The sequence below is a fragment of the Chaetodon trifascialis genome, chromosome 4, assembly GCF_039877785.1.
Source record: "Chaetodon trifascialis isolate fChaTrf1 chromosome 4, fChaTrf1.hap1, whole genome shotgun sequence".
NCBI classification, from domain to species: domain Eukaryota; kingdom Metazoa; phylum Chordata; class Actinopteri; order Chaetodontiformes; family Chaetodontidae; genus Chaetodon; species Chaetodon trifascialis.
The window spans coordinates 12125021-12151384 of NC_092059.1; the positions used below are offsets into that span (position 1 = coordinate 12125021).

Here is a 26364-nt window from a genome sequence, read left to right on the forward strand (position 1 = left end):
CCTCTAATGAAACTTTCAGTGTCTCAAGCTCACTCTTTGTTCCCTTTTCCTTATTCATCAGCAACGCTTCCTGATGAGCCAGCTGTTTTTTGTTTCCTTCAGTTGTTGGCCAAGACGGATCCTCAGTGTTTGCTCCTTTTAACACTTGGCTCTCTGTTTACGAAACAGATTGCTCTGTATCTGTGTCCACATCTTTGCTGTGTGGAGCTTGTTAATCAAATATTTCACCTGGTTCCAGAGAGATTCATTGTCATTCAGCTCAGACTCCAGGTTGGTGGAGAGCTCTGTGACCTTTCGCCCCTGAAGGAAACTGTTCCCTCTGCGTTTGGAGGTGAGTCTTCAGCTCCTGGACCTGTTTGAGTAGAGCCTCATTTTGAATTCCTGCACAAACTGGTGAAAAAGTGTAAATAAGACAACTTCTGAGCCTTGGAAAGGTTTTTTTTTTCTGACTCAATTAAGGTAGTCTTTTCCCTGTACTTCAAGTACTTGAGACAAACTAAACAAATCCTGGACCACACTCTAGTCCAAACACACTAAATCATTGTGACGCCCCCCTTGCTTTCAGCGACTTTCACATTGGAGGTTTTTAAGTGAAACGTCTCAGCAGCTTTTGGATGGATCAGCACCATCATGGGGTGACATTTTAACCTTGATTTGTGACAAAATACCTGGATCAGAAACCCTTTCAAACACCAGAATGACACAAATGTAGAGCAAGACACCAGTTTGTTAAACACAGGTAGAGAGAAGGTGCACCACGCTCTGTGTACTGTAATGTTTGTATTGTTATGCAGCTTCGCAGCAGATCAGAGGGAGAGAGAATGAGAATGAGCGGACGAGGTGTCCCTGTAGGCTTCGCTTCCTCTGTACCTGAAGGATCAAACACAAAGAGTGAACCAAACATCACAGGAACCGTCAGCCACAGTTAGGCTAACAGATTGCCTTGCCCAAACTTATGTCTGTCAAAGTGAGGGGGGTGATGTGTGGTTATGTGTGTGTCTGTGTGTGTGTGTGTGTGTGTGTTTGTTAGTGAGAGAAGAGAGGAGAGGAATTGATGCAATTCAAACTATTACAAATACACTCTGTTGATAGGTGTATACTCACACACACACACACACACACACACACACACACACACACACACACACACAGTGACACACACACACAGTGACACACACACACACACAGAGTGGGTCTGTTCAGCAAGTATGCTGGGTAATAATATGCTCTAATCAAACTGCATTTCGTCTGTCAGATCCAGATAGCTTACGATGCAAGCTGCTGAGTCCCACCAGACCAAAGTGGAAATAGTCCAATATCTCGTTATGTTCTAAAAATTGAATATGTTCGGTGTCATGCTATTTTACACTTCACAGCTCAGAGGCCGTGCTTTTCCACAGGGATGGCTTAGCTTGAATGGCAGAGCACAAATAGTCCTCTGGATACTGCAAGAAAATAAACTTTGAGGTTCAATACTAACCTCTCTATGCAGCAGAAATGATTAGATTTAGGAGAAGCAGTGACTCCTGTATGGAGTAGCTAATGGGGATCAAAATAAACAAAACAGGAAACAGGTCATTAACAGAATTTCTGTGACATGCAGATTAGGTTTTGAAATCACTGGCTCGGAGCTGATATTCATAACAGCTGTATTCAGACACAAGTGTACGCATGCTTGCTGTAAGTCCTTCCTTCAGCTGAGGCAGCTATGATGTGTCGAAGGCTATCAGGTGGGTTTTAACCTCTTGGATCCACAGATGGTACCCAGACAATTGGGCATACGGTGAGTTGGTTGGCCATGATAAACGCTCCCCGCCAAACAGCAGCTGCTTGACATCAGTCACGATTGGCTAAGGTGGAAGTTGATGCCTGTGATTGGTTGATGGTGGTTAGATACAGGCTGCTGATGATAGCCGCCCGGTTGCCTGGATACAGCCATCCCTCACTGTGTTAGTGGCCTTGGCAAAGTGACGGACAGCATAAGTGCTCTGCAGAGGAATTTGTCAATCTGTTGGTTCCTGTCTTTGTAATGGATCTGTACCACTCTGAATCTCTTCATCTCTCTTTTTCTCTTTATCAAATTATGCATTTGACATTATATTGACCCGAAAGTCTAAAGAGCATTTGCAGTGCAACATAATACACAAGCAAAAAATAGTTTCTCAAATTCTTGTGATATTAGTTCAAACACCAGTTTCTTGCAGTGTCTTTTTATGCTGTTAGTGTTGAGTCTGTCAGCCCGTCTGTCAGTCTCTCACATTAATCCAGGGGAAGATATTCTTTACATATTCATGGTCCTCAGAGCATGATTCCTAATGTTTTTGTCACCTCATGTCCTTTAATGCAGTGCCAGCACCAGGTCACAATTTCCACCTGATGGACACTTTGGTCCATAACACATTTTCTAGAATACTTAAATTTGCTGTGGACAATTATGTTTCTTAGAGGATGAACCCAAGGTCTCAAAACCTTTTGGGGCTTATTTTCCAACTCACTGTATATAATCTCATGCAGTAATTGTAATACAGTGTCATTTTGTTGCTTCCATTTGTTAAGAGCCAAAGCAGCGAGGTAGACAGAGTGCTCTCGTTGGGCCTGTGGCTGCTGACTGCACTATGCGGCTCCTCCTTCAGTACTGCATGCTCTGGCCACATTCCAGACTCTGAGTCCAGCAGACCGCCTGCTAATTTGTTTCTCTCGGTGGACAGACAGAGGACTAGAGGACTCCACGACTGCACATTCTCCTGGACACTCACTGTGGGGGTGTGTGTGTGTGCGATAGAGGCGTAGACGATTAGTCAGAGGTGGCTCGTTTTCGTCTCTCTGGGAGCTTGGCCGCAGATCGCTGCCATCCCGTGAACGTCTTCTGCTGTTGATTCGTATTTCAGGCACGGTGGTAATGGCGCACTCGCACAGATGCACAAAAATACACACCATATTTTGCTTTGCCCGAACATAAGATAGCCTTCTAACCTTTACAGCCTTGTCCATTACGTGGAGAAAAGTGTAGAGGAAGTGAGGCAATGTGAACGTGAGATAAAGAGAGAGGGGTAAAGATTTCAGAACAAAAGCAGGAAACAGACAGAGAGAGGAAGATTTACGCCTGAGCTCTGCAGTCATTTATCTGTGGACACACAAAGTAGATTAACTCATTAAACTTAATGTGCTCAGTGGTCAGTTGAGTGGCCAGCAGAGCATAAACAGACCTACAGATGGTTCTCCACAACTGGACTGTAGTTAAATGGGACCATTACGATGTCCCTTAACCTGCTTTATCGCCTGCTGTGAGTTGGTCGTGTGCAGTTCACGGTGGCAGAAGCTTTGAGGATCTCTGTTTATTTCCCTCCTATATGATTTGAACTGACCTCACCTATCTGCACTACAATGCACTCTCATCAGACATGACTAAACGACTTCCCGTCAGCTCCCGGTATTCACGTCACCTCAGCCACCTCGGCCCCTCCCTCCCTTATTATCTCTCAAGGCCAGTGACATGCTCCCGTTGAACCCTCGCCTCAGTTGCCTTGACAACTGTTCTCCCACTGGGCGGGGTACCTCTCACTTTCTCAGTGATGGCGCGATAAGTGCTACAATTATGTAAATTCTGTCCAAGCAAAGTGTTTTTGCAGATTAAACATAGCTAGCTGAAAAGCTCTCGGGCCGATGCTTTCAGCTCTTAAGTTCTGTAGGTGACAGTCCTGCATTGTTGTTACTGCTCACCTCTGAATCTATCCTTTGTTCATCTTTTCACATGATTTTTGCAGAAAGGACATGTGAAAGCAGGGAATGCATTTAAGTAGATATCCATCTGAGTAGATATATAGATAGAAAAGCACTTTAATATAGTTAGGATATTGAGAGATGTATCTATAATATCTAAATGAATATATAAATGGATGGAGACCATAGATGTGTCCTCCCTTGTTTACTCATTAACTACTCCCACCAGACACTCAATAGGTCTCCGTAGTGAGCATTGAATTAACAATTCATGTTTCAGACACTTCATTCACTCATATTCTGTCTTCACTGACGGGTGTAAACTCAAACTTATTATCTATAACATGCATTGCATTGCCTACTGGGATTGTTGCTCCACCTTGGGGATTTCTGAAGACACCATATAATGCATGTGTTTTGCATGGAGAATTGGGACGCTCAGGTGAAATGGCAGAGGGTAAATGCAGTGCACTAGATAGATAATAGGGAGTTGTTTTGGAGACAGGCAATAAGTTTTAGCCCACACAAATCCCAAACTATTGGCTGCAAGGAGACAGCAGATGTAAAAAGGCAACACAATGAAGTGCAGGCCAGATTTTAGTGCACTGATAGTAAAGATGCAGGCTTCTACTTCTGGGAGAAAGTAAGATCTGAATTTATATATTTTACTTTTTTTTCCAGGGCTGGCTTGATCAGGTTGTCCTGCCCATAAAACTTGCCAGCCCACTGCAAAGCAATTTGTGTGTGCGCTTTGTTTTGCAGATTTATCTTAAGGATGTGTGACATTTCTTCTCCCTAAACACTGTCAGAGCAACACATTTCTTGAATGTCTTTTTATTCCCGGTCACCCTCTGCGCTTTCATATCATCTGTTTATGACCAAACTTTCCACAATCCTGTTAGCGGTGCTTTGGTTTTGGCTTGTGCGTATGCATGTCTGCGTTCTGAGAGGACTCTTGTTCGCGCTTATAATAACAACCCTGTCCCTGAGAGACGGACTCTCAGGGGCTGCTACAGTTACACCAGCAGCGTTGCCGCAGAGTTTGGCTTTGGCACGAGCTCTGCTTAAAGTGTATCCCTGGAGAGCTGTAGCTTGGATCCTGCACTGGCAAAGTGCTGCCATTCTTCTCCCTCTTGTCTGTGTAGCTTCACCACTTTCTGAATGTATACCTTACTGTGTCCTCTTTGATTATAACTAAACATTAAAGTGTATTATAGACCTGTGTTATCAGTGAAGAAAGGAGAGAGAATGTATTAGAGCTGCATCTTTATAGTGAGTGTGTGTATACTCTTAGAGGCATATGTTGCCTGTGTAGATGAAATGGAGTGGGGACTGTACATTAGAGATGATTGTTCTCCGCGGGGAGTGACGCTGCTGCAGCTAAGACCACAAAGCCGATGTCACCTGCAGACCTCTGCTACTTCAGCAGTGGTGTTTTTAAAAAGAGTCAGTGCTTTTGTTTTGGAGTGTAGATGTTTCTGTCTTTTGACACAGCAACTTTCAGCCGAACTGGTCTGAAGGTAATTTTCATTTTCGTACATTGAGAAAATGCATATACTGTCCTCAAGAGCCCTCGGACAGGAAAAGCCTCTTTGAGCAAGTGGCCATCGAGTCTGACACTGGAGTGGCCCCTGATTACCTAATACAGAGAGATAAATGATAGGGGTGGGATATAAAATCGATTCGCTTCAGTATTATGATTCTTTTTTTATGATTGTTTAATCAATTATGTATGTGTGTTTATATATGCAGTAAACACACTCTATCTATCTATCTATCTATCTATCTATCTATCTATCTATCTATCTATCTATCTATCTATCTATCTATCTATCTATCTATCTATCTATCTATCTATCTATAGATATAGATATATATATATAATCACTGTTCCACTTTTACAGTATAGCGTGTGATAGGTGTTGATTAGGGTATGATTCAAGTATTTCTCACGGCATAGTGTTAAAAAAAGCAGAAAAAAATCGCAATAAATCGTTATGTCGAATCGCTTTACTTGTAGAATCTCAATACATACAATTACAATTACATTTACAATTGTAATTACAATTACATACATACAATTCAATTGCAATACATATTGAATCGGCACTCTAATACTGAATTGGAGGATAAGCATACTGTCCAACCCAGGTAAATGATTGCAACCCTTCCTAAACACACATATGTACTTGCGTAACTGTTACCATAAAGCTTTTTGATGCACAGCTAAACCCATTAGTAAAATAATAATATAAGTAAATATAGTTCCAACAGATGATTCAGTGTTTGTTGCCATATGCAGGCCTGTTTGTATGCACATTGGTAGATGTTTGGTTGAAAAGGCTCTTTTGAACTTTGGGGCAGTGCTGGTCTTTTGTTGTCTGTCTGTCAGTCGCCCACGCTCTCTGCAACCCCCTCTCACTCACCCAGCATCCACCCATCTTCCCATCCTCTCCCTCCTCATCTCCCATCCTCCAACCACAGCTACAGGCTCTTTCATCTACCCTCTGCTGGATGAGGAGTGGAGAATGTGTGTGTACCTCTCTGTGTCTGTTCCTCCATGTGTGTCTGTGTGTATGCGCAAGTGTGTGTCGGCCCCCACAGAAGGTGTACAACGGCACAAATGCGAACATTTCATCAGTAGCAATTTGACCTTTCACCTTGTGTGTTGTTGCCATTCATTGTGCGAGTGGCCCATCATGGTCACATTAGCAGTCTGAACACCAGAGACGGCTGCTGCTGTTGTTGTTGCCGCTGCTTGTAAATGGAAGATGCACTTGCACACACACACACACACACACACACACACACACACACACACACACACACACACACACACACACACACAGTGACATGCTCTGTTGCAGAGTAAGATCAATTTTGCCCCTGGTGTCCTCCTAACTGGCATTAGAATGACATTAGAATACTAATAACCACAATGTCAGCCACAGAGGTTCCAGTTGATAAAGGTCAGTATAGACAGGACACCGTGGGAGCTCTCACACCATATAAATGATCCCAGAACTTTGTAATTAAAGAAGTTGAGGCAGTATTTTTTGTGCTGAAATGATTGCTCGATTAATTGATTGGTTGATTTATTGTTCAAGTCATTTATCAAGCAAAAAATGCCAAACATTGGCTGGTTCTAGCTTCTCAAGTGTCAGGATTTGCTGCTTTTCTTTGTTTAATTTCATTTTGATCTCCAGGTTTTCAAGTCTTGGTCAGAGACAACAAGCAACATTTGATGATGGGGATTTTTCACTATTTTCTGATATTCTATCTATTAATTACAAAAATCAGATTAATCAATAATGCAAATGATTATTTGTAGCACTTCTAGAATATTAGTTAGTTACTAGTTAGTTCAGAGGCTGAGCATCCATGAACAATTAAAATGAAAGAAAGGGCCGGGCTCTTTTTCATCTTCTTGTTTTTGTGCGTAATTAAACGTGAAATTGGCCGAAGGATTTGCTTGTTAAGAATTTTCCAGAGGGACAAACAGCCCATAATAGAATTCTCTACATTGACATCCATCTGTATCCATGGTAATATAATGAGGCGCCCATTACCAGGACAGCGCATTCAGCAATGTACACACACATACGTACTACACGCAAAAACACACGCATGCAACACACACACAGAGCCTCATTAGGAATAACAAAGGAGGGGCTGAACCCTCCTCCTTCATGCGTTGGATGGAGGAAAAATGAGTTGAGAGCTGGGTGGAGACAGACGGAGAGCATGTCACTTGAGAAATGAAGCAGTGTGCTGATTTGCTGTGATTGCACTCGAAAGGGAGAATTTTAGAGGTGGATACACGTGAAATGATTTTGTGTCGATGTTTATTTTCATAGGTAAGAAAAATTCTGTGTTTGTAGAGGTCATTTATGAGAGAGGTGACCTTCATCTACCCTTTTAGTTAGCTGATAAATCGACCTGAGCCTCCAGCTGTGTTTTCTCTTTCTCAGCATTGTCATCGTCCTTCTCTCAGCAGATGCCTTGTTTGTCACTTGCTCTGCTTTCTGGCCTCCATCCATCTCCTGCTGGCCCTGAGGCCAAAGTCCACTCAGCTTTAATCACTCCTCTTTAGCCTGGCAGCCCACACAGGACCTTTGCACTGTCACTGCTACTGTTGATACGGTGGAAGGACTGCAGCGGTTTGGGCCCCTCTGCAGGATGGTTCATAGGCACACTAGGCAGACAGCTGGGCCAAGTGTTATGTAGGAAATGTCTGGGAAGGAGACTGGTGTAATTCAGTCTGAACCTGCCCTGAGATAAAGTTAGAAGTGCTTTTTGCCTGAAGCGCCTTACAGGCAAAGAGTGCTGGGTGACTCGCTTTTGAAAGTTTCCTGGCTGTTACACAAGAGCTGAATGTTCCAAGTGCGCTCGTAAGTGAGAACTGCGCGTCATTTTGATAAAACTCTGTCACTTTGCTGCTTCTGACTAATCCTTTTTATCATTCTGATAAGAGGCTTCACAGAATATCTATTCAAAACACTGCAGACAGACTCAGATATGCACAGCATGTTGCTCATTCACTCACACCTGATGATTGACCCTGTGAGACCACTGCAGCCTCTCTCTGTAAAATATTAACAGACATTTGCCCTGAAGCGGACTATTAATCTTCCTATTAGTGCACAAAGAGGAAGAAGAACTTCATCCCCAGAACACGTTGTCTGCCTCAGTGCCCTGTGTAATTAAACTGCAAAAAGATACAGCACAGGCAGCATTTGGTGTATTCAGTTTGCTTTGATGGCAGTGGTTGTTTTTGGATTTTTAGTATAAAAATAAGATGATACTAATAACAGTAGAACGCCATAACTACAGTATGGTGGGTAGAGCAATGGCACTTATACTGATTAAGTACAAATACACTAAGAAGCTATGTTCTAACTGTGTAATTAATTAAGTAAGTGTAATTAATTGCTTCCTCTCTTCTGTAAGCTCACTGGCTAAAAGGCTGAATTTACAAAAGTCAAATCCTGCACAGCCAGCAGCACAGCTGATACCTGTAGATGCAGCAGGGCCTCCGCTGCCACATCCATCACAATAAAGGTGTTTGTGTTGAGCACAGCTCTGCTCCGTGGCATTTTAGGGTCCTTAAAGGACAGTTGAAGCCTGCTGTAATGCATAAGCCATCAGCTAGGCTGGGGCCACCAGCCGCCACGAGGACCCTCCCTGTCACATCCATCATCTGCTGGGAGGCTGCTCAGTACAAAGGGAGTGCTCCTAGCCAAAGGAGTGTGGTACAGGTGTGTGTCTAAAGGGGGATGGTCTTATGTCCTGCTAGCAGGGTCAGCAGCCCAAAGGAGCTGTGATGATTTGATCAAAGTTGAATCTCTTTTTTGCTGTTTCTTAAATGTGAATTTAGGAACAACAACTAAAGAAGAACGACTGAGGGAGAGAGGAGGAAAATCTGGGAATAGGATTGTCAGAAGGGGGTGGGAAGACGGTGGGGTGGGGCGAGAGGGAGAGGTTGTCCTGGTCCAGAGGGGTTTGAGAGACACAAAGAGCTGAGACTCCCAGAGGACCCTCCTCCATCAGCCCACCCTACTTTTATTACTGGCCTGATTAAACTCACCCGCCAGCCAGTAATGTAGCTATAATATATGATCTCTCTCTCCGCCCCCCCCCCCCCCCCCCATACACACACACACACACACACACACACACACACACACACACACACACACACAGAGAAGCTTCTCACAGGTATTCTTAGACGTGTATGGAAACACCCCTGTGGTTTATCACATGCCTAGCTCCCATGGTAACAGAGACAAAGACTTATTAGCATACTTGATAATTACTGTATACTTGTCTTGACATTCGTATCTGTACTGACCAAAATGTGTTTTACATTTATGTATTTTTCGCCATTTAATCTGTAGCACCAAAAAAGAGAATCCTTCTCATCATGTTCATGCACAAACAGCATTCTGCAACCTGTTTAATTAGCTATGGCAATGTTTAATCAGCTGATACAGACATAATCTAAAGCTGTTTTTCTTTTTCCCACGTCTGTGGCGTTTTCTAAAACACCTAAAACACATCAAGAGATTCCTCACAAAACAGGAAGAGTTTTTTATACACACACAGTCCCAGCGGGGCCTTCACTATAAAAGGGTTTTCATGTTACTGAGCCAATAAGCGCCTGGAGTGTTGACTCCGCTATGGAATGGGTCAACTTAAAGGTTAGAATATTGCCAAATCCGTGGTCTGTCTGTGGGAGTCTAGACGGGAAAAGCGAGTCCTCTCTCAGCTTTATCTGAGGTGCTACTGAGCAAGGCATGTCACTCCCCCAGCTGTGTAATGGCTGTGCTATAGAGCGCAGAGCTATGAATATATATGTATCTCCATTATATGTCTCGGAAAATAACAGCCGTGCTGCACAAAGAGCAGCTCTGTATTGGCTGACTTTTGTTAGGTTTGGAGCTGGAAGTAAATCCTGCTCTACAACTACAACGCTGTCCTCTGGTGCCTTTTAGGAACATGCATGCAGCTTAATTTGTGATCTGAGAAACTTGGCCAGCAATATTGTTGTATTTGGCCATCTATCATGGACTGGTGCTTTTTCGGTCTCATTTCACAGTCAGTTGGCGTGTACTGCTCTTTTCCTCTGCTCAGTGAGATGTGCAGCCCGGCCTAATCAGAGATCAGAGTATTGATTTCCAGGCATGCAGAAAAAAGGGCTGTTGCTTGCCATGCAATACAAAGGTCCTGAGTAGGCCTAATCAACACCTATTGATTATTTTGTGCTGACCGCTTCCTTCTGGTGGGCAGTCTTCTGTTTAGCCTGTCTGGTATGAGATGTGTGTGCTTGCGTGCGTGCGTCCGTGTGTTTGACTCTGTCGCTGTGGAAATAAAATGCTATCTGGAACATTTGTGTTAACACAGAAATAAATTGGGAGTAAATGAGTAACAGCGAGGGTGCATTTTATCAGGTAATCAACACAGACACACTCAATCATGTGCTATCATAGAGCCATATCAAGACACGAGCGCAGACACGCACACACAAATGTAAGAGAACACCTGCTCATTCGCATGCATGCACACAGTCACACAGCGATGTGAGAGCGATTGGCTGCAGCAGAGGAGAGGCCAGCTCCCGGAGTTGGTTGCTAACGGCTACAGGATCCAGGGGAGCGGGGAGAGATGTCGATAATGACAATGTCACTCCCAGCCAACCAGCTCTCGAAAATGGGACAGGACACACACACACTTACCCAAACACATGCAAGTCTTTTGGTGCATTTGTAGTGCATGCACGCACACACACCTAGACGCTGAAATGGAGGAGCAATTTTCCTCCAACCAGGTGGCTTTGTGTTATTACAGCGTCAAAAAGTGACTCGTCTCCAGAGGGCCAGTAATAGCTTCAGGTCCTATGTTTGAATAAAGGATTTTCTTTTCTATTTTACACTGCAGGTACTATAATCAACATATGATTTCCTTAAATAGTCTTTTAAAATTCACCATACACTAGCAATTACTACTTACTTACTACATCTGGTTTTCTGTTAACTGACCAAATGATCTCATTTCTTGAGGCACTGCTTTTGTCTCTAGCTTTTATTCATATTGTATCTTTTATCAGTTTTTCTGTATCAGTGGGGAGACTCTGCCCTTTTCATTAAGCCTGCCCTGGTCCTCCAGTGTATAAAGGGTGCTTTTTATTTGAGACAGTTTATTTCCTTATTCCATCCATCAGCCGTGTCAAGTGTTTCCAAAGTGCACAACAAATCAGGCCGGAGCAAGCATCAGCCTGCTTTCCACGACTGTTTCTTCCTTTGTCAACAGTCTAATCTCAATTTTCGTATCATTTCCAGTCTTACTTTATAACATTTTATCGTTCAGATTGGCCAGAGACCTCTTCTGTCTTACGACATGCTGTGTGTTTCCAGCGTAAGAGCAGGCCAAGATTACAATGGAGCTGATGAAGATGATGTAAGGTCATGCAAAACCTACAGGACAGCCACTCTGCTCTGCTGCTCAAGTTGGGCGCTTGTTTCACGCAGGCTTAAATATTGAATGCCAATTGTCACCAAGTGAACTGTGCATGAATAGAGAAATGAAGTGAGACAAGACATATTTAGTAGGAACTTGAAAGCCTCTGCATCTGAAGGTGCTGATACCTAAAACAAACATAAAGTCGACAAAAATGATAGCCCACAATATTCTTTGTTCCTTTTGAAAATAGGACACAATTTTATTTTTACAACCCCTCCAACTGACAGTACATTACTGCTACACGTAGCACAGTGCAGCTGCAGACAGGACCCTGATGACTTCCTCTGTGGCTTCCCAGTACAGACGTGGCCCTGATATTTTCCGTATGAATGCAGTGAGTCTAGGATCCCGCCCTTATTCCTTCCACTTGGTTGCATATGTATCGACTGAGCAAGCTCGCTGAAGAGGAAAGATGGGCAGGGAGAGAGGTGACAGGGGACATAAAAACACATTCTGCCTCAAAAAGAGCTGAGGAAGAGGCGATGAAGAGTCAGCCAAGGTGGCAAAAAGGGAGAGTCGCTAAAGCAAGAGATTAGAGGTTCCGGTCCTCCCTCTCTTCTCCAGCAGAGCGCTAAAATGAGACATCAGCGGCACAGTCCAGCATTTCTGATGCTCTCTTTTCTCCGCAGACTAGATGATGATTAATATCAATCATGTTTGCGTAACGCTGAGAGCTGAACATAAACCTTATTGTTATCTTAATGAGCCATGACCATGTAGACCAGCCCTGACTAATGGGGTTAAGCTGTTAGTTGGAGACCCTGATAAGAGACTCTGTCTGTTCACAGGGTTCACATTATGCTTTTTATTTTTTTCGTTTCCTCTACTTTGATCTCCTCCAGGAGATACTGTGGAGGATAAAAGCTTTGGAGCAAGACAAATTTAAGGATCGCTATACAGTGCAGAGAAAGCTGCAGTTCTTCCAGTCGCCCCTATTATACATAAACTATTTACATCTCTTTACTTAAAATGAAGTTAAACAGCAACTGGAATAAATTAGTTTGCAATATAAAACCATACAATAACAATACAGTTGAAAATACATGCTTACACAAACGCACACACAGAGTCACACAAATAGACAATCTCCCCTCAGGCACCGGACAGATGCAGATGAGACCTGGTGCCCTCCAGCCCTCCCTCAACCACCAGCATCCCTCCTGTCTCCCTCGTTCCCTTTACTCCTCTTTCTCTGGCACTCCTCATCTCCTTCCTGCACTCTCCTTCCTCTTACACACCTCCCCTCATTTCTTAGTTAGGCTTTGCTTCATATAACCTTTGTTTTTCCAGCTCAGTGAATCAGTGAATAATCACCATATGTTGCCACCCTGAGCTCCTCGCTGCCATACTTTCCAGTCACGGTCGTACCAGGCTCGTACATACACAATGTAAATGTGTGTGTACTATAGAGTTGAAGTGCACTTGGATGCGTGTCACCAGTAAGATACTGGTTCCAGAATGATAATGGAGGAAAGGTTGTTTATTGTGGTAGGAACTACCAGAATGGCGTGCTGTGCCTGGCGTGTGTGTATGTGTTTCTCTATCATCCTGTTTTCTCTGTCTGACATTTGTACTAGAACTGTGTCTCTGTGTGTTTGAGTGTTTAAGTCACTTTTATACTACTATTCAGCAAGTCAGTGTCTGGTATTAATTCTGCCATGAATTCAATCATTCATTAGCAGAGTCTACGGTCATGCAGATAGTTATATTTTCCTGCTGTTGATGTATTGAATGTAATGTGCTCTTTTCATACAACAACAGAAATAATAGTGCCCATAAAGCCGTGATCTGGATGAAAGGATGTTGCACATTTGCCTACATTTTTAGTTAAAATGTATAATTTGGTCCTGGAGGGTCTCAGCGGAGTCATCTTCCACTCACCTTACGGGCTCCACAGCGGCTGTTCTGTTTGAAAAAGCCTCCATGAAATCAGACCTGATCTCTTAAGATTAGATTTGCTTCAATTAATGTTTTATAAAGGATGTGTGCATGTGTGAGTTTGCATACTGAGACATTGATACTCATCCACATCCTTTATTGGACTGCTGCCTCAGGACTAAGGTTTGGATTATCTGAGCCGTGGCAGAGTGTGTATAGAAACATGATATTGGCAGTATGTATCATATTAAAAAGCATTGAAATGGCTTGGAATGAAACAAAATCAAAATAAAGTTCGGTCAGACGAGACAGTATTCTTCATTTTTGTGCATAATATCCCCATAGTGAACTCCACCGACAGACAAATATATTTTTAAACAGTCTGGATCTCAAAGGGCTTCAGATGTCTGACAAAGTTTGAGAGACGTGATTGAAGCATAAAAGTCCAGGCGAGCATTTCACCCAATGAGAGTTTTTAATTTACACTGTTATCAGTTTGCCTTTTCCCTCCATCTCTATCTACCTATAGAGAGATGCAGGGAGTCAGTGAGACTCTCAGAGAAACTGTGCTCATCTTCAAGGCCCTGTGTGGTGCTGGGAGGAGAGCGAGATATCGGGGCCAAACTTTGCCTCGCTCTGACTGTCAGAGATAACGCTTCACAGCAGCAGCTTAGTAGAATAAGAGGAGGCTGGGAAGAAGGGAGGGAGAAGCACTGCCCTCTGAAGAATAAAGAGCGCGAGTAATTAACTTTCCCATCAGCCCCCTGGTCAATAATACTGCTTTCTGTGGACTTCCTGTTTGTCCGATTGGAAGAATCTGTGGCCTATTTCTCCTTTCTGTCCAATTCCACTTCATCTTCTTCCCTCGTCTAATTTATTCTCATTTAACCTCCTCTGTGCTTTGGACCATGGCCGTTTAGCCCTCCCCTGAACTCCAGATTGGGTCACCACAATGCCTTTTCTGTGGTTTGCTGTCCCAAATGTGTGTGGGACGTATAATTCTAATCATACAGGAACTATGAGGACTTCATACAAGCATGCTGCATGCACACAGGAAATACTATGAACTTTACAAATAAGTCTGTGTAGCAACATGACCTATTTCATGTGGTTGTGACAAACTTGGAAACTTTGCCTGTTAGTTCACTTCCATCAGCCCGCTGTCTCAACATCTGCGTCTCGTTTAAGGACTAACTTAGGTAATTGCTACACAGTAAAGAAAAGCTTTCTGTCTTTTATGCCTCGTATAGTTGCTTTTGATTTATGTCAGCAAATGTAATTTTCTGTTCCAGGTTAAACAAGCTGAAACCATTTTTCTAAATATATGTACACACTCGTTTCCTGAAGACTTTCCCTAAACCTAATCACTACCTAGCCTAACTTTTACCCTAAATCTAACCTATAACTGAATGATTAAGATATGATGATTTGTGTTCTGACCCATAAAGAATAGCCTGGGCCCAGACCTTTGAACATAACAGACCTTTGAACACATGACAGCGTGCACAAAACCAGGACGCCGAAACTGAATGGAAATGGAATTCAACCAGTGTTAATATTATTTACAGATGTGTTTTCCTGCAGGGACATGTCCAAAAGTCTCCTGCGAAAAAGGCCTATTGCAACTCATTTGTTGTGTGATTTCAGTACCTTGGACAGATCCCCAGTATTTAAGCACCACGTCAGCGCTTTACGTTACTTCATTTTCAAAGCATGCTGTAGTGTTTTAGTGTACGTATAATAGAACCATGCATAGAGGTAGTTGTCTCAGTGATGTACGTGTTCCACCTTAACCAAACCAGTCCAGTCGCTTCTCGCTGTACAGTGTTTCCTCTCCATTTATTTTAATTGTGGTAACTTAAAATCACAATGTTCCAGCATCTTCTCTGCAGGAAGCTGATTTTTTTTTTATTGTTCTGTGGCCACTGATGCACATTTGTTTCCATTCAGAAACTGACAAACATGACATGACAGCAATTTAGTCTGCCATATGCAGTGGTAATTACAGTTGTCTCATCTAACACAGTAGCATTTGGACTGTAGTAATAAGCTGTTAAAGATGTTTCACTGTTAAACCTGCACAGCGAGAGTGTGTTTGCTTTTGGAGTGGTCATGCTGCATCTTCTTTTCATCCATTCCTGCTGTCTTTATCACTCTCTGTATCCCCTGTCTCCTCCATATTCCTCCCTCTCTCTCCCATCCATCCCATTTTTGGGTGTTGGGTGTTTTCTGCCTGGTCCCAGGATCATCTCACACCCCATCTGGCCTCTTGCTTTTACTCTTTCCCTTTCATGAAGCATTGACTTGGCTGCTCGTAATATACTCATCACATGAGCCTCACACACTCTCTTTCGTCCTTTCTTCTTCCAAGACAGACATATTAACACTTCTCAGAATGTGTTGATATGTGATTATCTCCATCGTATCATTTTCACTACTCTTCGCCGGTGTAGTGTATTTTTTGGAGCTGCTTAGCTTGCAATCTGGCAGTATAAATAGTACACAATGGATCTGGAGCTGGAGTAGTTCCTCATGCTGCCGCCGGTCCTCCCTGGCTGGCAGTCTTCTAGCCCAGTGAGTGTGCATTCTTAATGCTCCCCTGGCCTCGATGAGAGAGATGATTGGTAGAATTAATTGTGGCTGGAGGGCCGAATGGGAATAAGTGGAAGAAAAAAAGGCGCGATGGAGGAATGGTGGGGGGTTATCTGGCTGGTTTTAGTGTTGTGTTTCCTCCCTTAAATCCTGGCATAAGAGGATGTTGAAGTTGTTTTTATGCACTCACTCTTTTTGTCTCTTTAGATTAATATTAGCCCCCAGTGAACTCAATCCCATTTTCTTTTATCGTTCAGTTTGTCCTCTTCATTTGTGATTTACACCTGTGTGCTCGGAGGGAAGAGATAAGCGAGGCTAATGCAGCGACAATCATAATGTAATGGCCTCCTCAGCTCCCCCGACAGTAATGCTATCAGAACATAGTGTATATCCCAGAGTGAGGTGTCATTAAATGAGATAAATAGACCTTAAAAAAGGGACAAACAATTTGTGCTTGCCTTTGTGTGTGTGTGTCTGAATTTGTGAGCCTGTTTGTTTTAGACGACTGTGAAGAGATAGTGTAATCCAGTGTAATGACAGGTGATATCTGAGCTCCTAACACAGAGGAAACCATAGCTCCTCTTCCTCTCAGTGCCTCTTCAACATCCTTGCCTCTCCCAATAGATTTTCAGTATGACACAGCTGATGGAGCAGATGAATAATACAAGCTTTCTTACATATAGTTGACTGAAAACAGTCCAAAAACAATATGTTTAATGTTTCACCTCATCAGCTTAATTGATTTTTTGTAAATATCTGCTTATTCTGACTTGGATACAGCAACATGTTTCAAACAAGTTGGGACAGGAGCAACAAAAGACTGGGAAGGTGTGGAATGCTCCAAAAACATCTGTTTGGAACATTCCACAGGTAAACAGGCTCATTGGTAACTGGTGATAGTATCATGAATGGGTATGAAAAGGGCATCCTGGAAAGGCTCAGTCATTCAAAAGGAAGGATGTGGCGAGCTTCACCACCACTAAAGGAGATTAATACATGGGCTCAGGAACACTTTGTCAGTAAACACAGTTTGTTTGCAGATGACTGCATCCTATATTTATTTAAGTTTTACACAACTTCATAATTTTTTTGGAATCTGCATTGTAAAAAAGTGGATTATAACAACAAATATAATCTATCTTTTCCTTTACTTGCATAAAACCAAAAGCAGTCCTGAGAAGGATGTGATACATGCATGTGTTTGCGTCGGTTGCTCTTCTCCCTCACTGTCAGCAGATCGGAGGGTCTCCATGAAGGATTTATGTGCTGGTTTTATGGGGTCTTGTCATAGAATGTCTGTATGGGAATATAAGAAGTTGGGGGTAGGGTGTGTGTGAAGGGTTTCGGGGGTTAGAGTAGTAGCGTTCTGGGGAAGCTGTCTCATCATTTATTTATACAATCTACAGAAGAAGGGGTTAGCGCAGAGAGGGGGGCTGCCTTCCACAAGCCGCCCTGGGAATACTGTAGGTCAAGAATTGTTTTTCTAGCTACCAGCACAATTCTTTGTCTGAAACAGTGAAGCCAATGAATTAACACACTACACTGCACTGGATCTACTCTCCTCATAGCGTGTTGTACCCATGTATGTCTCGTTATCTTGAGTGCCAAACCCCTCGTCCCCCTTGATGCACGACTGCTGAGGTCCATGCATCTCCTGCTTGTTTAGACAGTCGAGTGATTTAACTGCTGCTGCTGCTGCTGATGATGATGATGCTGAAACAAAGAAACAAATGCTTGGCTTTTATGGCTGAGCCCATTAATGGGCTGGCACAAAATGAATCATCAACAATCTGTTTGTTGTGTGAAAACACCAAACATTTGCTTGTTTAAAAAATGCTTGGTTTTCTATTATTGTTAATTGATTACACACCCGTAGTTTTAAACTTATTTATTGTTTTTTTACTGATTGCCAGACACAATATATTAATTAATATATGATTAATTAATTAGTTAATTATTAACTAATGTTCAAATATTGTCAGCTCACAGTTATGGTATATTTTGTGTGATCAACAGTCAACAAACCCAAATTTGGGAATTTGTATTGATCCAAAATGGACAACATCTGTGAATTCTCATGTTTGTCTTTAAGCTGTAACCAGAAAATGTTTGATATTTTTACTTGATGAATGAGTTTGGGGGTGAGAAAACAAAATATTGACCTCACTGCTACAGCTGCTTACTTTATGGTGTATGACTGTAATTTACAGCTGCTAAATGTTCCTAAATCTAATTAAACCACATATTGATCTTTCCATATATTTAGATTAATTGGATCCTACATCCACATAGTAGTTATGTCGCCTTGAGCAAAATGCAGCCTTTCAGCTGCTTTTAATTCTGTGCTCTGGTTGGTCACTTAAATAGACATCATTGTTCCTGAATGTCCTCACAAATGCTGTAAACAAATGCCCATTTAGCCCTCTAGTGTTTATTGTTGACACTTGTCAACACTTGTCAGTGCTGAAGTACTGTCCGGAACACACACCTTAAAGACATAAGACACACACACACACACACACACACACACACACACACACACACACACACACACACACACACACACACACACACACACTCAAAGCAGAGACATATATCACCACACAGCCCTACAGGGACAGAACCATTACTCCCTACTGAGGAGCTCCATCATCATCAGCCTCAAACACACAGACACGCATGCACACACGCACACACACACACACACACACACACACACACACACACACACACACACACGCACCAAATGCCTGAGCTGCAGGAGAAAGAAGAGTCTTCTATGTGTCCTGGTGTCTGTATGGCAGCACAGAGGCAGCGATCCCTCTGGAGACGTGAGTCCAAGACCTAGAGGATGCCACTGATTGACCTAAACAGAGAGAAATAACATATCGAAATGGGTTTTTATAGTTTTTGTTGCATTGTTAAACAAATGCAGTGCAGATGTTTTAGGATGGTTTATGGTCAACAAAATTGATCTTATTTGCAGACTTGAAATACCAACGCTTGTCTATCCTGTCACTGTGGTTAAGCTTTTGTCCAAGAAGTCCAAACTTTATCTACCTTGAAGTCCCTTTGGTGAACACTGTTGGACTCCAGAAAGCCACCCTATTATCTTCCGCCAGGCTGATAATGAGAACCCATACTGTGTAGCCGAAAGAGAAGCTGTCAGATCTACATGAGCACTGACACCATAGATTACATTACAGAGTGCCTTAGTAGCTGCATTAATTCAGGATGTTTTTGTAATTAGGTTTCATTGCATTTACACGGTAGTGCAGTTCATCAGAGGAGACAAGTTAAGACTTGAGTCAATGTAATTATGTGATGTAAATGATGCTCATCTGTGCTAATGCTGGTTGAAGGTAAAGTGTGTGGCAGGTTGAGGAGATTTGATTCGGAGATGTTAGCAGAGAGTCTGTGAGGGTGAACTGGCTCTGGCTGTGGCCTTTGTTTTTACACATCACACACCTCACATACACAAATGTGTGAACAAAAAGACACTGAAATGTGGGAATAAGCAAACACACACACCTCCACTGGTGTGTTCAGTGGTGCATAAGGTCAGCTGGGAAAAAAAGACCATACCTGCCCTCACATCTACACTTTTATCCATCAACACGCTCACTCTGCCAGTCAGTGTCCAAGCAAGAAAGACACTTGACAGTCTATAATGATTTTAGAAATCTGTTTAAAAAACACAAGTGTTACCTGATAACATGTTATTTTCTGTGATGAAATTACAGGTAATCTTGCTGATATTTCCCGGCTTTCTTCTGAACTCTATGGAGGCTTTGGATCCATGTTCCTCATGGCTCAACACAAAAAGACATGTTAAACTGTTTTTCCTCCTTTAGTGGTATCAGGTGGTTCAGATCATTCCAGTAGTTTAAATGTTTAAATCACAATTTAAGATGCTGCCCATAGGAGGAAAATCCCAAATGTTCTCATTTGTCCAAGCAGGTGGTTTAGATCAGCAGCCAACAAGCTGTTTCTTATTAAGATGGAGGTGTTTAATTTATTGCCTAATTATGATAATTTATTTAACCTACTGGGTTTATTTTACCCCTAATGTTTGATGTATATGAAACAGACCACAGATGTGAAATGATCAACAGTTCACCGACTGCTCCTGTCTTCTCCTTCCTGTTACTCTACGTCTCCTTCCTTCAGCGCTCTTTCATACAAAGTCTTCATTAGCTGTGTAACCTTTTGCTTTGAATTACAACACGGCTGCGTTTGCTGCCTGCCTGCAGGTCTAACTAAAGGAGCATATTGCACCATCATTCATTCTGCCGTGGCACGCTGACCGGCCAGCTTCTCAGTCATTCCACTAACCTGCGAGCCAGCCGATCGGTCAGCAATTCAAGCATGCATCCCTCCACCCAGACAGCCATCCATCCATCCACCTGCAGCAGCCAGCCAGTCGGCCTGTCAGCTGAATAGCTGTAGGGCTGAAGGAGTTGTGACTGTAGCTGAACTGTGTAATTGTGTGGAAGTGTCAGGCAGATTGGAGGCCATCTGCTTCCTTTTCTCTCTCTCTCCTTTATTATCAGTCTACATTTCTTTCCCTTCCTCTTTCAGAAGCTCCCTCTTCTCCTCCTCCTCCTCCTCCTCCCCCTCCTCCTCCTCCTCCAGTCTTATGCTCTTCTTCTCTCACTCTCTTTATTAAGTGGGTTTGACATGCAAGTGACCTATTCAACCAGGCACAGCAATATGTAGTGTGTAGTATATACAACTCTTGTCGGTCCTTCCACTGAATCTGTACCACCATCAGTGCCTCTTGATCTGTATTAAAAGTCCCTGTTTGTTCTTGTTTGTAACTACTACCGTAATGCAGCCCCATTTTACTGGCATTACTGTAATGATCTTGTTTCAGCTGTTTAATGAGCATTGCTTTGATATGCTCATACAGTTTGAGTGAACTTATATTGAAGGTTATTTTGCAGCAGGTCTCATATGTCTGCTGTAGGAAGTTTTCCTTGCGATTTGTCCTTCTACTTTAGGATATCAGTGTTTGCGCCAACAGAAGGTGGTTTAATTAATTTATTAAACCACCTTGATTGATTATCTTCATGGCTGCGGAGGCAGTTTCTCATTTATTTTCCTTGTAAAGCTGCTGGACGTTAAAGCTGCTCTGAGTTGAACATTTTACCACCTTTTCATCACAGAGTTGTACACTCCCTGCTGCAAATGTGGGTATGCGTGAGTAAGCAGTGATATTGACAGGCTGCTGCCCGGGGCATCTTTTTCTTATTACTGTGCTGAATACAAAGCCTCTCCAGCTACCAGTTGCAGCCGTGGCTCACTTTATGTAATAGCAAATGTTTACAAAGTGTTATCACAACTTGATCTGACATTATTTTCACTTTATCCAGGAAAACCCACATCTCACTTTATTTTCCTCGGAACATCTTTTCATCATTCGACATTGAGTTACTGGTGACACACCAGCTCTGAGTGATGAGAAGGTCAAACTATTCCTGGAAAGAGTATGTGAGGCGTACACAGATGAATTTATTTGATATTTCATGAATATATGTGATCTTGTAGGAAACTTTCAGGCCTGGTTGTTACATTGTTTTGTTGTTACTTTGGCATAATGTAAGTTTAACATTGATACAGCTAACTGTTCAGCGTGTGTGTGTATGTGTCTGTATGTGCACTGTGTGTGGACTTGGCGGGAAACTGGCCAATGGCCACCTTTTAAACTGTGTCAGGTGTCAGGTAGCCCTCTGTGAATGAGGTGGAGGATTATTTGAGACAGGGCATCGATGCTGATTGAATTAGCTGCTCCAGAAAAAGACGTGCAGGGTTTTGTCAGACTGAGGAGAGATGGAAGGAAGTTGCTGATCTAATTGTAACACTGAATGGATTTCTGTTTGGCTCGGCCAGGACAAACCTGCAGGAACAAACCTTCAGGAATACTTTTTTGGAATATTGTCTGAGTTGGTTTGGATACGTCACAGGTCATGAAAACATATGCACCAAAATAAGCAACTATGTTCACTGTCCTACTTTGTTCTCTCTCAGTCACACTGATGACTTTTTCCATTCAGCTACCAACCCAGTTACTAACATCATGCAAACAGTGATTTCAGCTATTTTACAGTGAGGCAAAGGCTTAGACTTATTAGACTCCAGAAGACTCATAAAAAATACGCACTTACCAAAGAAAACAAAGAAAAGCTGCAGCTGTTTCTAAAGATGAAAGTTTTAATTGTTCAGCTATTTAACTTCATAGCTGCTACAGTACGGTCCTGCAGAACGTGCACAACTGTGTTTTGATTATTCTTGTTTAAATCCTTTAGAGAAAGTTTTGACAGGGCTTCATCTTTCGTTGCTCCTCGCCACAATATAAACTGTGCAAACTGTCAACTTTGTCTTTATCATCAGCTCTGAAGTGTACATAATCAAAACCCCTCCTTGGGCAAAGGTTATAAAAGTGCAACAGTGCTTTATGTATTTCCATATTTGTGTCCTTCACCAAGCAGCTAATAACTGTTTTTTTCTTCTTCTTGTTCTTCCTCCAGTCACTGATGAAGACACCGTGAAGAGATACTACGCTAAGTTTGAGGAAAGGTTTTTCCAAACCTGCGAGAAGGAGCTCCTGAAAATCAACACATTCTATTCAGGTATTTATTTACTTCAGTTACACTTGAGGTAGCAATTAATGCTGAGTGCAGGACATCAAAATCAGATAATGAAAGCAGTTTCAGCTCAGTTGTGTGATCGTTGGACTCTTAGTCAGAGGAAGTATGGAAATGACTGTAAATGAGTCATCTGGACCAATATGAAGCAATATCACCATAATTTAATTTAAACAATTCTTCATGAATGATTCCGCTCTGCATTATTGTTTCCTTCCTGCTCTCAAATTAACTTCTTATTGCCTTAATAATGTGGTGGTGTATAATAATATCTTGTATAAAACATGATATAAAGACCGCTATAGGTATCAGCTGTCATCATCTATCATCATTTGAGATATTAGAGTTTATTTACTCTGTTCTAAGCTACTCATTTCAGTGCCAAATGACATTGCGTCTGATCTTGGTCATTTGATTGAAGTGGCCAGTAGTCGTCATGTTTAGGCGAGCAGGCCTGCCTGTGTATATTTCAGGGAGCGAGGGGGAGTATCTGTGTGCCATGTAACATGAGATGGAAGCCATAATATATTCTGGTATTCTGGTACCAGAAGGTTGCCTCCTGGTTTTGAACTTCAGCTCAGGGGGAAGTGGGAGGTGTCCAAGGACGGGCAGGGCTTCCTCTAGAGGCTGTTTGTGAAACTGCAGGTCAGCCGAGGGCCAAGGTTGACAGGCAAGATTGTTCCAGCTCATGATGATGGGAAATAACCGGCTGATGGATGTCAAGAGCAGCGAATAAACAAGATAAAAATCATTGCAGAGCTTGTTAGCAGAAGGTACATTTACTGAGGTACTGAACAAACTTTGTACCTCTTGAGTTTTTTTTTTTTTTTTACCTCTAACAAGAGTTTATGTCCAGATTACTGACATCAGTATGCCAGTTGCTCACTGTTAGCTGCTGTGGGGGCCATGTCTTGTTTGCTGTCTTTTATTATCCTGATCCATTATCTGCTGTAGATCATGATAACGCAGTCCCTTTGCTTCAGACAGAACAGTATGTGGGTAACGCGGTCCACCTATATAAGGCTTATAAATAGTATACAAGCATTTAATAAATGGGTTAGAATATAACACACTAAAATGTAGATGTAAACAACTATGAGCATATTTTAAGTGTTTGTTCATTTGCAGTATTTCCCAGTAATTATACATATCCTAAGACATTTTTTAATATTAACTGTGTTTTACTGTATTGTCCTCACCTCATAGGTGCCCACAGGAGGAGTTATAGTCATTGATAAATACAAGATCTGTATCTGCTTACATTTATATCATACATGTGTGATGAGGGTCAGAGCTGTGAGGCTTTTGATATCCTGTACAGCACACAGCTCATCTCTAAGAGATGCCTGCTTACTCCTACACAAACACACAGATACACACTATGATGCAAAAATGTTGGTGGAAAGCAAAACATCTGCATAAAATCATTGTTGTTGTGTGTGAATAGAGCAAATTCATATATACGGGAATATATGAAAACGCTAAGTTGTCTTCCCTCGTGTTCTCTTTGCTTCATGTGACATGTGTAAGTCTGTTGACAGCAGAGTCGCATCACATCAGTATTACAGTCAGTGAGTCAGCGCCTCCTCGGCAGACCTGAGGTGTGAGGTTAGCCAAACGTTGTGTATGAAAACATCAGTGTCTCCTTCCTCCTCCCAGACATCTTGTTTATCCTCCACACACAGCAGGGTGAAGCAAGAAATTGCCGAGCCGTGTCCGACAGACAGCTTTATCTGATGCCAGCTACTGTGTGTGTAAGTGGGTGTGTGTAGTGTGTAGTAGTTTAAAAAGCTGGCGAGGTTATGAGAGAGCGGTGGATTTACATAAGACACCTGCCTCCGCATAGCTCTTTCCCTCTGTATCTGCCTGTGAAAGGGGTCCTTGACCTCTGAAAGCCATTCTGCTGCGCTGTGCTGAAACCCATCCTGCTGGACAACACTTTCATCTTGATGGGTTAAAGACATTTTTGCAAAGTGCTGTTTTAATAGAATATCCTTTCACCGTGTTTGTTCCTGAAAGCAGAGGAAGAACATCAGACTCTTTAAACTTCTCCACTAAATCAGTGGAAATCTATACCACCACCTGTCTGCTTTAAGCTTCATTGACATGTCGTCTGTCGTGAGGTGCCGTTACGATCCCTCAGCTCAGATTGAACCTGAGCCTACTTGTGGCAGGATTGTGCCTTTCTCGTGACTCCAGCTGTTGTCATGTGGTCACGCAGGCGTTGTTATGACAGACTGTACGAGTCGAGCAGAAGGGTCACTGTGAATATAGATGTCAAAGAAAAGTTGTGGAATTCCTGTGAGGAAGGTCCTCTCTGTGTGTGTGTGTATGTGTGTGTGTGTGTGTGTGTGTGTGTGTGTGTGTGTGTGTGTGTGTGTGTGTGTGTGTGTCCGAGCAGCAAAGCGTGAAAGTCACCAGTGAGCCGTCCACATCGTCACTGCTGCAGTGTAGGACAGAGGAACAGCTGCTGCAGCCTCAGTCGGCTTCAAACAAAAACACATTTGTGTCTCGTTTGCACTGTTCTTATTGCGACCCCACGTCTTTTCATTCAATGGTTTCCAAACCAGCTGGAAGGACTCGCAAGTCATAGCAAGAGCAGGCATGACTTAATGTTAATTTCTCAAAACAAGAAGTAAGCACGCTGGTGTTATGCTAATTCTAGCTAGCGAGGATGAATATAACTTAAAAATACACATCCATCAATAAATCACGACGCTGTTAAAAGCAGCGGTGTGTCAGGATGATGAGGGAGAATGTGCATTAAATCTGCCAGCCAGCCTGGACACCACTAGAAAATATTACTTGTCTTAGTCTGTGTGACTGTGAAGTTTGTTGTTGGACTGATTTTCTGAAGAAGTCAAACTGCCAAAGTCTGTATTTCTACTTTTAGCTGATCATTCATGAGAATAGAAGGAAGAGGAGAGAGGGCGGAGGAGACACTGCTGTGCTTCCCAAGAAGTTGGGGCATTGTGTAAACAAGAGAACAAAGACAACATATTTAACGTTTCATGTTGAATATCTGCTTATTCTGAATTTGATACCAGTAACTCATTTCATACAAATTGGGACTGGAGCGACATAGACTGGGAAAGCTGTAGAATGCTCCAAAAACACCTGTTGGGAACATTCCACAGGTAAACAGGTTCATTGGTAACAGGTCGTAGAATCATGATGCTACTACACATTTATGTTTACGTTTTACACAGTCTTTTCTGATATCTGGGTAGTAAAGGGACAAAAAATAAATATGGGCTTCACTGTGCAGTGACTTAACATCCAAGAAAAAAATGAAAAAGAAAGAAAAAAAATTTTTGTCAGAAAAGTAGGTAGAAGTGCAAGAGAAGTTAATGAAATTCAGGTTACTGCCCAGGCCCTGTGTGATTCCCTCTCCCTCTCTGAGTATATTAACCTATCTCTGACCCAGATAATGGTTCCTCCCTCTGCAGCATTTACATGTCAGCTCTGCCTAATAGTCTCCATGCTTCTGCTTCCTGGACCAGACAGC

General features: G+C 42.5%; 1 protein-coding gene across 1 annotated transcript in view; it reads left to right on the top strand.

Moving 5' to 3' along the window:
- xpr1a (xenotropic and polytropic retrovirus receptor 1a) overlaps positions 1-26364 on the top strand; it is a 64451-nt gene that overhangs the window by 21161 nt on the left and 16926 nt on the right. The window contains exon 3 of the mRNA XM_070960695.1: positions 22740-22841. Coding sequence (XP_070816796.1) covers positions 22740-22841 — 102 coding nt within the window. The remainder of the gene's footprint in view (positions 1-22739; positions 22842-26364) is intronic.